Source organism: Acomys minous (assembly GCF_964271855.1).
Source record: "Acomys minous genome assembly, chromosome: 1".
NCBI classification, from domain to species: Eukaryota; Metazoa; Chordata; class Mammalia; order Rodentia; family Muridae; genus Acomys; species Acomys minous.
In genome coordinates, this window is record NC_140483.1 from 139,701 (window position 1) to 153,243 (window position 13,543).

At 37.3% G+C, this 13,543-nt stretch overlaps 1 protein-coding gene across 1 annotated transcript; it reads left to right on the forward strand.

The window, feature by feature from the left end:
* Positions 1–10,986: 10,986 nt before the first annotated feature.
* Positions 10,987–11,940, forward strand: LOC311604462 (olfactory receptor 2G3-like; the record flags this gene model as incomplete). The annotated part of the gene is made up of 1 exon (XM_084794441.1): positions 10,987–11,940. The coding sequence occupies one exon, from the start codon at positions 10,987–10,989 to the stop codon at positions 11,938–11,940; it is 954 nt and encodes a 317-aa protein (XP_084650567.1).
* Positions 11,941–13,543: the final 1,603 nt, after the last annotated feature.

Below are 13,543 nucleotides of genomic sequence, written 5' to 3' on the forward strand. Positions count from 1 at the left end.
AACCAGATGAAAGAAATAAAAAAGAATCTGTTCAAGATATGAAGATGAAAATGGATTCAATGATAAACACACAGACAGAAGAAAAACGAGAATGTGAGACCTCAGAGAAGAAGGTGAGCAACACAGAAGTGAGCTTTTCTAACAGAATCCAAGAGATGGAAGAACGAATCTCAGGTCTAGAAGATACAATCACAGATCTTGAAGCAACCATTAAAGAAAATGCCAAATCTGGAAAACTCCTGACACAAAACATCTAAGAAATCAAGGACACCATGAAAAGAAGAAATCTGAGGATAATAGGCATTGAAGAACAAGAAGATATCAGACGACAAGGCCCAGAAACTATTCTCAACAAAATCATAGAAGAAAATTCCCCCAATCTAAAGAAAGAGATGCCTATAAACATACAAGAGGCCTACAGAGCAACAAATAGAATGGACCAGAAAAGAAAAACTGCCCATCACATAATAATCAAAACACAAAACATAAAGAACAAAGAAAAAATATTAAAAGCTGCAAGGGAAAAGGGCCAAATAACATTTAATGGCAAACCTATCAGAATTATACCTGACTTCTCAACAGAGACCATCAAAGCCAAAAGGGCCTGGACAGAGATCCTGCAAACCCTAAGAGACCACAGATGCCAGGCCAGACTACTTTACCCAGCAAAACTATCAATAACCGTTGATGGAGAAAACAAAATATTCCGTGACAAAAACAATTTCAAATAGTACCTATCCACAAATCCAGCTTTACAGAAAGTATTAGAAGGGAAACTCCATCCCAAAGGGTCAAGCTACAACCAAAACTACTCAGGAAATACATAACTGTACCATGGCAAAAACACAACTACACAAATTCTCGACTGGAACCAACATCAAAATTAAGACTCTTAACATTCACTGTTCATTAATATCTCTCAACATCAATGGTCTCAACTCTCCGCTAAAAAAACACAGACTAACTGAATGGGTGCATAAACAGGATCCAACATTCTTCTGCATTCAAGAAACACATCCCACCCATAATGATAGGCATTACCTCAGGGTAAAAGTTTGGAAAAAATATTCCTAGCAAATGGTCACAAGAAGCAAGCAGGCATAGCCATTTTAATATCGAACAAAATAGACTTTCAACCAAGATTAATCAAAAGGGATACAGAAGGACACTTCATACTCATCAAAGGTAAAGTCAACCAAGAAGACATCACAATTCTGAACATCTATGCTCCCAATACAAGGGCATCCATATTTGTAAAAGATCTGCTAAAAAAGCATAAACCACACATCGATCCCCACACAATAATAGTGGGTGACTTCAACACCCCACTCTCACTGAAGGATAAGTCATTGAAACAGAAACTAAGCCGAGAAATAACATCATTAACCAATGCCATGGGTCAAATGGATCTAACAGATATCTATAGAACCTTTCACCCAAACAAGAAAGAATATATTTTCTTCTCTGTACCCCATGGAACCTTCTCCAAAATTGATCACATCGTAGGTCACAAAGCAGGCCTCAACAGATTCAAGAGGATTGAAATATTACCTTGTATCCCATCAGATCACCATGTTCTTAGGCTGTAATTCAACAACAGAAATAACAAGCATGGAAACTAAACAACTCTCTGCTAAATGACACCTGGGTCAGGGAAGAAATAAAGAAAGAAATCAAGGAGTTTCTGAAATTCAATGAAAATGAAGAAACAACATACCCAAACTTGTGGGATACATTGAAAGCAGTGCCAATAGGAAAATTCATAGCACTAAGTGCCTTTTAAAAAGCAATTGGAAACATTGCACATAAGGATCTTAACCACACAACTGGAAGCCCTAGGGAAAAAAAAAAAGAAGGAAAAACACCCAAAAGGAGTAGACGTCTGGAAATAATCAAACTCAGGGCTGAAATTAACAAATTAGAAACTAAGAAATCAGTCTAAAGAATCAACAAAACCAAGAGCTGGTTCTTTAAGAAAATCAACAAGATAGACAGACCGTTAGCCAAACTAACTAAAAGGCAGAGAGACAGTATTGAAATCAACAAAATCAGAAATGAAAAGGGAGACATAACAACAGACACTGAAGAAATACAAAGAATCATAAGATCCTACTTTGAAGGCATATATGCCACAAAATTTGAAAATCTAAGGGAAATGGAAGATTTTCTTGATCAATTTCACTTGCCAGAGTTGAGGGAAGAACAGATAAACAAGCTAAATAATCCCATTTCCCCTACAGAAATTGAAGCAATCATTGATAGTCTCCCAACCAAAAAAAGCCCAGGGCCAGATGGTTTCAGTGCAGAATTCTACCAGACCTTCAAGGGCGAGCTAATACCGATACTCTTCAAGCTACTCCAAAAGATAGAAATGAATGGCCCATCACCAAATTCATTCTATGAGGCCATAGTCACATTGATACCTAAACCTCACAAAGACTCAACAAAGAAAGAGAATTTCAGACCATTTTCTCTTAGGAACATCGATGCCAAAATACTAAATAAAATACTTGCAAAATGAATACAGGAACACATCAAAGATATCATTTATCATGACCAAGTAGGCTTCATTCCAGGCATGCAGGGATGGTTTAATATATGGAAATCCATCAAAGTAATCCAACATATAAACAACCTGAAGATAAAAAAAACCACATGATCATCTCTTTAGATGCAGAGAAAGCATTAGATAAAATCTAACACCCATTCATGTTTAATGTTTTAGAGAGATCGGGGATACAAGGCACTTACCACAACATAATAAAGGCTATATACAGCAAGCCAATAGCCAAAATCAAAGTAAATGGTGAGATACTCAAGGAAATTCTTCTAAAATCGGGAACAAGGCAAGGCAGCCCACTCTCTCCATATCTCTTCAAAATAGTACTCGAAGTTCTAGCCAGAGCAAAAAGACAACAAAAGGAGATCAAGGGTATCCAAATGGGAAAGGAGAAAGTCAAGTTATCCCTATTTGCAGATGATATGATAGTGAACATAAGTGACCCTCAAAATTCCACCAGAGAACTCCTACAGCTGATAAACACCTTCAGCAAATTGGCTGGATACAAAATTAACTCAAAAAGTCTGTAGCCTTCCTATACACAAATGACAAGCTTGCAGAGGAAGAAATTAGGAAAACCATACCCTTCACATTAGCCACAAGCAATATAAAATATTTAGGAGTTACTCTAACTAAGCAAGTGAAGGACTTGTTTGAAAAAAATTTCAAAACTTTGAAGAAAGAGATTGAAGATGACATGAGAAGATGGAATGATCTTCCTTGCTCATGGATTGGGAGAATTAACATAGTAAAAATGGCCATCCTAACAAAAGCAATCTACAGATTCAATGCAATCCCTATCAAAATACCTATCCAATTTTTAAGGACATTGAAAGATCAATTCTCACCTTCATATGGAAAAACAAAAAAACCCGAATAGCTAAAACAATCTTGTACAATAAAAGGTGCTCCGGAGGAATCTCTATACCTGATCTCAAACTGTACTATACAGCAATAGTAATTAAAACAGCATGGTACTGGCACAGCAACAGGCCGGTTGATCAGTGGAATAGAATCAAAGACCCAGATATGAATCCACACACATACGGTCACTTGATTTTGACAAAGAAGCCAAATCCATTCAATGCAAAAAGAATAGCATCTTCAACAAATGTTGCTGGTCTAACTGTATGTCCATGTGTAAAAAAATGCAACTGGACCCATATTTGTCACCTTGTACAAAACTCAAATCCAAGTGGATTAAAGACCTCAAAATAAAACCAGAGACCCTAACTGACCTGGAAAAAAAAGTGGGGAAGAGCCTGGAACATATTGGCACAGGAGACAACTTCCTGAACAGAACAACAACAGCCCAGGCCTTAATGTCAACAATTAATAAATGGGACCTCATGAGGCTGAGAAGCTTCTATAAGTCAGGAGACACTGTCAAGAGAACAAAGCAACAGCCTACAGACTGGGAAAAGATCTTCACCAACCCTACATATGACAAAGGTCTAATATCCAAAATATATAAAGAGCTCAAGAAATTAAACACCACCAAACCAAATAACCCAATTGAGAAATGGGGCTTAGAAATAAACAGAGAATTCTCAACAGAGGAATATTAAATGGCTGAGAAACACTTAAAGAAATGCTCAACCTCCTTAGTCATCAGGGAAATGCAAATCAAAACAACTCTGAGATTCCATCTTACACCCATCAGAATGGCTAAGATCAAACATTCAAGTGACACCACATGCTGGCGAGGATGTGGGGAGAGAGGAATACTCCTTCATTGCTGGTGGGAATGCAAAATATAACCACTTTGGAAATCTATCTGGTGCTATCTCAGAAAACTGGTAGTAGGGCTTCTTCAAGACCCAGCTATTCCACTCCTTGGAATATACCCAGAAGATGCTCCAGCACACCACAAGAAAATTTGCTCAACCATGTTCATAGCAGCCTTACTCATAATAGCCAGAACCTGGAAACAGCCTAAGTGTCCCTCAGTAGAAGAATGGATAAAGACACTGTGGTACATATACACTATGGAATACTATTCAGCTATTAAAAACAAGGAATTCCCAAAATTTGTAGAGAAATGGATTGAACTAGAAATTATCATAATGAGTGAGTTAACCCAGAAGCAGAAAGACTCAAATGGTATATACTCACTTATATCTGCATATTTGCCCAAGAGGCATGTCCCACGAAAGGCTTCACTTACCAGGAAACTGAGACAGAGGGAAGGGCATCCTATTGGGACTCTAGATGAGAGAAGCATGGGAGAATAGCAAGGTAGAAGGATCCAGAGGGTCCTAGAAACATACAAGTAGAACATTATGATAGGCAGATTTGGGCGCAGGGGTCCCGCTCAAAGTAAGGCACCAGCCAAGGACGATGTAGGCGGTAAACTTTAAACCCCTACCCAGATGTAGCCAATGGGCAGAACATTCTCCACAGTTGAGGGGAGAGTGGGGTATGACTTTCACACAAACTCTGGTGCCTCATATTTGACTATGTCCCCTGGAGGGGGAGACCTGGTGGCACTCAGAGGAAGCATAGCAAGTTACCAAGAAGAGACTTGATGCCCTATAAGCATATACAGGGGGAAGAAATCCTCCTCAGGAACAGTCATAGGGGAGGGGAATAAGGGGAAAGTGGGAGGGAGGGAAGAATGGGAGGATACAAGGGATGAGATAATCATTGAGGTGTAACGAGAATAAATTAATACAAAATTTTAAAAAAAGTTGTTTTTAGGTCTAGATAGATGTTTTGAGTTGATAGAGTGAGATATGATAGATATTGATTTTCATTCAGAGTTTTAGACTCACCAAGACAGGAAAGATGTTTTCTTCATGTTTGCCAAATACAAGTAGCCAAATCACTAGAAATATAACATTTATATAATTCCTGATTTTTTTCATGGTTCTTCCTGATGTATGTAGTTTATTTTATTGATGTGTAATAATGTAAATGTATATGTAAAAAAGAAATAAAAAGAACAGTATCTGAAGTTCACAAGGCTTGTGATGGTAAGGTTTGTGTCTAATGGTCTGAGGGAGCCCTGGCTGGGATAGATCCTTCTGGACTGACACTGTTCTTCAACAGTAATTAAATGTAGCTTTTATGTGGCCTCCTGTGGCATCAGTGTTTGAAGCAGCCAGTTTTGCCATGATGGGCATCCAGCTGGTTGCCTGGTTTCTGGTCTTTATCTTTCTTAGGGTTTCTATTACTAATATCAAACACCATGTTTATGAGCAACTTGGGGAAGAGGAGGTCCATTTTATCTCACAATTTTTACTCAATCCATCATCTAGGGAAATCAGAGAAGGAATTCAAAGCAGGGATCTGGAAGCAACAATTGGTGCAGGGTACATGGAGAAGTGCTGCTTACTGTCTTGCTCCATCATGGCTTGATCAGCCTGCTTTCTGAGAGAACTCAGGATTACTTGTCAAGGGTGACATCGCTCACAGTGTAATGGATCCTCCCACATTAATTACTAATCAACAAAATGCACAGCAGGTTTGCTCAAAGTTAATCTGGCAGGCATATTTTCTCAGTTGAGCTTCCCTCTTTCCAAATAACTGCAGTTCATGTCAAGTTGACATAAACTAGCCAGCATAGTTTTTCACTCAAGGAAACCAAGGCACCAGGAGCTATTATTTAATGAGTCAAAATCTCCCAGTGCCTTGTATCTTATTTAAAACCATGTTTGAATTAAAGACTTACTGCTGACTTTGGCCGTATTTAGTGGCACAGAGAGAGGTACAAGCCTTAAATATTGCAACATGAATATTTTTATTATTGTGAAATGGTCATCACATATCTCTCCTCTCCAATGCACACGCCTGTTTTCAGTTTGTTTTTACAGATGACAAGAAATGAACTGAGTCTTCTTTTTTAGGATCTTCTGAAAGTTATCAGTGAGAACATGATTATCTTCATTCATGTCCATGTTCTTCATGAAACATTCTGTTGTGTGTTTATTAGCAGATATTTATGACTGCTGCCACCAAGCCTTTGCCCTCTCTATTCTTAAATGCATGTTTCTGTGACGATGTCTCTCTATACCTAGTGTCTGGTTTATATAAGCTGTTATATGTATTACCTAAGAAAATGCTTTTAGGCAAATGATTTGGAAGAAAGGAGTCTCAAGCAACCCTAGCCTATGTTCTTTGCTTTGAGAATTTGAAAAAAGTACAATGATCTTTGTGAGTTTTTAAAAGCTCTATATGTGAGGCCTCTCCAACTTCCTGACCACAAAACCATTTATAAAAATTTAAAGAATGTAGATAAAACTGTCAAAATAACTGCTCTAATTTCTCTCCAACAGAATCCACATGTGAAAATCCACCCCTGTGACAATGGTTGGCATGTCATACATTCACCTGTATTTATACATGTGCTGCTCTGTGTTGATGTGTGTCTATAGTAGTCAATAATTTTGGTAATGGTGATGATTCTATGGGAGACAGGTGTTTAATCTTGACTTGTTCAGAGTGAGAGATTTATTCTCATTTTCTTAACAATCTTTTCCAGCATGTGGCTTTGACCTCCTGAGACTATCTCATATTAAACACCCACCTGTGCAGAAGCATTGATTGCAACTTAGTTTTCCAGAAGATTTTGCTCCTGGTCACTCTCATGCTAGATGATAATTGCCCTATTAGGAATATAGAGAGTCCCATGTCCCAGTTTGGGATGACATCATTTCCTGCTGCAGCAACACACTTCGGTGTCCTTTGGCTCTGGGCAAAGCACTCTCTTCTGATATTTGGCCCTCGAATGAAAGATTCATTTCCAGAACCTATTGTTTCTGGAAAGCATAATTTTCTCAGTCTATGAAAGTAAGTGGAAGGATAAGGGGACAAACATTTTAGAGTTGAGGAAAGAGTAACCACACATTTTTCTTTTCCTCATCTCTCTGTAGTAAAAGCTTTCTAGCTAAGAATAGAACATTATTTTCAACAACTACCAAGTCAGTTGTCTTTAAATGACTCAGGTAATAATTCATGTTCCCTTTAACATACTAAGCAATTTTTTTCTGGCAATATAGTAAATTCAATTTTAGTATAAGATTGGATGTCAAATAATTTTACAGTTACATTAAATTTGAAGAACATACATTTAACAGTAAGTAAAAGGAAATATGGAATTAGATCACTTTTATATTTGGACCAAATTTCCTATGACTTAGATTTCTTAATTCTTTCCAGTTTTACAATTTTTTGAAGAACTGAAAATGTGAAGTTCTTTCTGATTCAACAATAGTGTTGGCTATTCATGTGCTACTGAGGACACAGTCTATGCCTCTCTGTGTTGGTGTGCATGTACGGTAACTATTTATGTTCCCTTGACTTTGAATCATTGTATTTTCTGAAAAAATGTAGAGATTAAAAGCATTGCTTTCATATTAAATACTTACATTTAAAATGTGAGTAAATTAAGATAGCTTCTACATTGTCAACCAGGTTGAGTTACATAATTTGGACATGGTGACTATATCAGAGGAAAAACTGTAAAATACAATGCATAGTCCCTACCATAACAAAACTCTTACATTTCTGCGAAATTTAATTTTACAGCATTATAATGTTAATATATGGTTTGACACAATTCCTAAAAGCATTCAAGTACCTTGACTAAACAATATGAAAAGCACAAAGTTAGGTAACAAACATCTTTTTCAGTAAATATTTATGAATAACATTCATCCATATATATGAATATATGTATGCAGGTCCTCAAGATAAATGCAGGTAAATGGATATGTTAGCCATTTTCACACGTATGCATATTCCTATGTGAATTTTGTTTGTAAAGAAAAATTAGGGTTGTAATTTTAACAGTTTATTTACATGCTTCAGTTTTAGTGAATATTAACAATTTTTATAAACTCAATTGAAATATTCAATTTTAAAAAATTTAGCAAATATGAATATATATGTTAGTTTTGAATTAGATAATTGAAAAAACATCTTAATATGTTATCAAACCATGTATTTAATAGATAGTTTAAACAAAGTTTGCTCATTAAGAGAGGAAAATAGGGGAAATAAAAATTTAATAAAATAATAAAGGATAGCAACTTATTTAAAGTGCATTTATGTCTATTCTGTTATTTAAAAATATTCGTTTATTTTAGAAAAATAAAATAGATTTAACAAAAAAATTTCTACTCATTAAATGTCTCCCTACCTTTTTATAACATGTCACCTGCTTTACGAAATGGGCACATGTGTAAATTTACATGGTTACAAACAAGCAACTCAGGCTTTCAGGTACCAGTGATTGCTTAGAAGATACTCATCTGGAAATAGACATTAATAAGGAGGTAGAAGTTGGTAAGCACAACTAAAATAATGTCATGAAGAGACACAGTAGGAATAAAGAAGCTAAAATTTTTATGTGGTAGGAAGTGCATATTGTGGGTACCATTCTGAAAACAGAAAGGAAGCTGAAAATTGTGCAGGGCATTGAATTAAGTGATACTGTATGAAACTTATATTTTTATAGAAATAATAATCTTACTTTGATGTTCTCTTTTTATGGCTGTATGAGATCAAACCAAAATGTAAGCAATAGCCTATATGGCTTTCTGTCCAGAATATTCATAAAAAGTCTTTTATTAAAGACAAATGAAATGGGAAATTAAGGTTTTGCCCAAGGTACAATATACACACTTATTATAATGGCATTATGTATCACAATACCATGTACAGAGTCTCCACACACAGAAACATTTTCAAAATCAAAATAAAGGAAGAAATTAATTGCTTGTACACTATGAAGTTGCAATAATAAGGAAAATACTCTATAAAATACAAGTTCAATGTGAACTATTAAAAATAAACATTGAGTCATAATTACCATAACATAAAAATGAAACATACAAGTCTAAAACGATTTTAAAAATTTTATTGATTATTCATCTTAAATCCTGGTCATAGCCCCTTCTCTCCTCTCCTCATGGTCTCACCCTCATTACCTGTTTCCTCTTCTCTGAAGAATAGCCCCCCTACCTACCCATGTCAGCACATCAACCAATCACATACTTTCCCCCTGTGGCCTGGTGAGGTAGTCAGGGAAAAGTGATCAAAAAGTAGGCAAGATAGGCCATGTCAGAGTCATCCCCATTCCTCTTACAAGGGAACTAGTATGAGGACTGAGCTGCCACATCTGCGTAGGGAGCCAAGATCCAGTCAGTGCATTGTCCTTGGTTGGAGCTTGAGTCTCCACAGGCTCCACTGGGCCCTGGTTACTTGGCAGTCTAAAATTATTTTACAATGCTCAAAAATTATTCAAAACTAGCAAGAGTACTATATATTGACTATTAAAACACTCAGACTGCCTGTTTTCAAATTATAAGAAAAATACTGACAGAAAACTAATGTATGCATGATATCTTACAATTAAACCACTAGTGGTATAAAATTTGTTCTAGCTTGGTGTTTACAAATATACACTCAAGGTAGAGAAGTACAGTATCATGAGCTTTTATTTTTCCTTCCAAAATGAATCTTTGTTACTTTTCCTACTGACTTAACAGCATGCCTACCAAGAACATAGTTATATATTTAATGTCTCTTTTTCTACCTTTTACAGATAATGTTCTAAGTGCTATTGGGGAAGAAAAGGATAAATTTTTTTAAAGAACACATGAGAAAAGTTGGGAAGAACTAATCAATCATTGATTGTTGACTATTTTCCACATGGTCTGTTTTTATATCTCTGAGCCTTTGTAAAACATTTTTCCTCTCATTTCCAGATTGTAATATAATTACATATTTTCACCTTTTCCTTTTTTTCCTCCAAAATCTCTCAAATACTCCTTGCCTTCTTTCAAATTCATGGTCTTTTAAAAAATGAAATGCGACATAAATATATACATTTAAAAATATCTAGAGAAGCATATATATGTGTGTGTGTATATCCTGCTGAGACTATATATGTTACTTGTATATGTTTTTAAGACTGAGAGTTTGGGATTGGTTGACCAATTGGTTTTTTTCTTCCTTAGATAAGATCATTTCTCTCACTCCTATTCCTTAGCTGTTTGTATTTCTTTGTGTAGCCCTGTACCATTAACAGTTCTCACCTAACTCTATACTCTTTGCCATTCCTCCCGTTCTCCTCCTCCTCCTCCTGTCCTCCTCCTCCTCCTCCTGTCCTCCTCCTCCTCCTCCTCCTGTCCTCCTCCTCCTCCTGCCATCCTCCTCTCCCTCCTCCTCCTCCTGCCATCCTCCTCCTCCTCCTGCCATCCTCCTCTCCATCCTCCTCCTCCTCCTGCCATCCTCCTCCTCTCCCTCCTCCTCCTCCAATCTCCCTCCTCCATTTTTCCCTGCCTGCATTCTATACAGAACACAATGCATCTTCCAATTTTATGGTCCATATTTCTCAAGAGGATTATTGAGCCCACTACATTCCTCTTCATCTAACATGTGTTTCTTCACTCGCCACCCTTCTTTTTGTGAGTAGAGTGATGACAATTAACAAGAGCTCAGGTGGTGATTTCATCCTGGTGGGCTTCTCTGATCAGCCACAACTTGAAAAGATCCTCTTTGTGGTGGTGCTGATCTCCTACCTCCTGACACTGGTAGGCAACACAGCGATCATCCTTGTTTCCTGTGTGGATTCCATGCTCCAAACACCCATGTACTATTTCCTTACAAACCTCTCTTTCGTTGATATCTGCTTTTCCACCAGCATTGTTCCTCAGCTGCTGTGGAACCTCCGTGGTCCAGCCAAGACAATTACTCCCACAGGCTGTGCTATTCAGCTCTATGTGTCTCTGGCTCTGGGATCCACTGAGTGTGTCCTCCTCGCAGTGATGGCATTTGACCGCTATGCTGCTGTTTGCCGGCCACTCCATTATGCCACAGTTATGCATCCGCGGCTCTGCCAGTCTCTTGCAGGGATGGCATGGCTGAGTGGAGTGGGCAACACACTGATTCAGGGCACCATCACCCTCCGCCTGCCTCGCTGTGGGAACCACAGGATTTATCACTTCATCTGTGAAGTTCCTGCCATGATCAAGTTGGCCTGTGTCGACATTCATGCCAACGAAGTGCAGCTATTCATGGCTTCCTTGGTGCTCCTTCTCCTTCCCATGTCGCTCATCTTAGTATCATATGGGTACATTGTCCAAGCACTGATGAGGTTAAGGTCAGCGCTAACGTGGGGTAAAGCTCTTAGTACCTGCGGATCCCATCTGATGGTGGTAATACTGTTTTATGGCACAAGCACTGCTGTGTATATCCAGCCTAACAGCTCCTATGCACACAGTCGGGGGAAGTTTATCACGCTTTTGTATACTGTGGTTATTCCTACTCTAAACCCCCTCATTTACACCTTAAGAAACAAGGATGTAAAGGGGGCTTTGAAGAGGTTGGTGAGTAAAGATAACAGCACCAGAAAGAAAATTCCTGTGAGGTAGAGATGTATATCTGCCCTCACAAAGATGAAGGTGCTGACACAGATGCATTACCCAAGGTCACCCTGACACAGATGCTTTGATACTGAACCAGGCCTCTCCGGAGTGTTACAAGCAGTGAAACAATCCTCTAATTATCATACCCAGAGATGTCTCATCTAGAGCTGACAATCACATTTGCTGTTCTCAAGACTCCTGTAATCAAATTTCTTTTTTATGCTTACTCTGTTATTAAGAATCCTGGCTTTATCTTATTAGACTAAACATGTCTACTGCTTTGTCCCTTTGGTATAAAAATAAAGTGTGTTCACAGCTAGCCAGAAGTCCTTAAGACATTCTTTACTGATGTATTCCTGTTAGCCCAGTGAGGTATGGTCCCCTAAACCCTTGGACCAGTGTTCCTTGATAATGCCTAAAGTAGACATCTGGTTTCCCCTCACTGATCTGCTCAAGTGTGCCTCCTAGTGGGGTTTTGCTGATTTTTACACCCTGTGCCTTTGTTAAGTGAGATTTTCACTAAGATTTCAATTTTCCATATCCGTGCCCATAGGATAGGGATTCCTGACCTTTGATTTTTTTTTTGTTCAGAATATTTGGTTAAAAAAAGAATATTCGTTTTTATTTTCATCTGATCTGAGAAATCTCTTTGAGGAAAAACCAGACATGAAAATTTAACCTAATCCATTTGATGTGTGTGTGCGTATGTGTGTGTGTGTGTGCGTGTGTGTGTGTGTGTCCCTTTGAACATTCTAATGTCCATAGCAAATACATTTTTCCCAATGGAAGTTGTAGGGTTGAGAGACTATGAGTTATTTTTACTCACTGAATTCAATGGAATCTTCTCTGAGCAGTCAGTGTCTGCCCCATGCTTAGTCTCACTAATTATCAGGATCAGCACTCGTCCCCATCATACTGATTTTTTAAAAGAGTGAATATGTGTTATAGGCCCAATATTTGTCAATATCTGAGGAAAGAAAATTGTGACACAGGAGCAATCTACTATGCTATAGTTTTATATGGATACTTTTCATTTCAAAAAAGTATGTACTCAATGACAACTACACAATGGTTATAAATTTTTACATTTTCAGATTCAGCCCTCTCTAGTTAATTTGGTGAGGTACATGGTCTTTGGATTTCTACAGCTAGGATAGGCAAAGTAGAGGTAAATTCTCTTATAGAATTATATGTTGGGCACATAATGGAGAAAATGTGTTTCTTAAAGCCATATTAATCTAAATTTAAAACCCACTGCAATCATCTTTTATTTTGTCTTATTGACATTCAAATATCAAATTCCATTAATAACATTAAAAAGTAAACTTGATTACTGAAGTTGAAGTAATCCTTCATAGCACTGTCTTGTTTATAGTTAGATTGCTGGTACATTGGTATTTTTCTCTTACATTTATAATAGAGGTTACCCACTACTCAATGCCTCTATTTGATTCCAATGTGCCAGATATTACACACCAACACTATTAACTAAAATCAAAAGAACATACTGTACCAAGTCTCAATAGATAAACATATTTTAAAAAATTAGATCATATTCACTTCTGATTTAAAATTACTACAAAGATCTAGGAATCGAGACAGTGTGAAA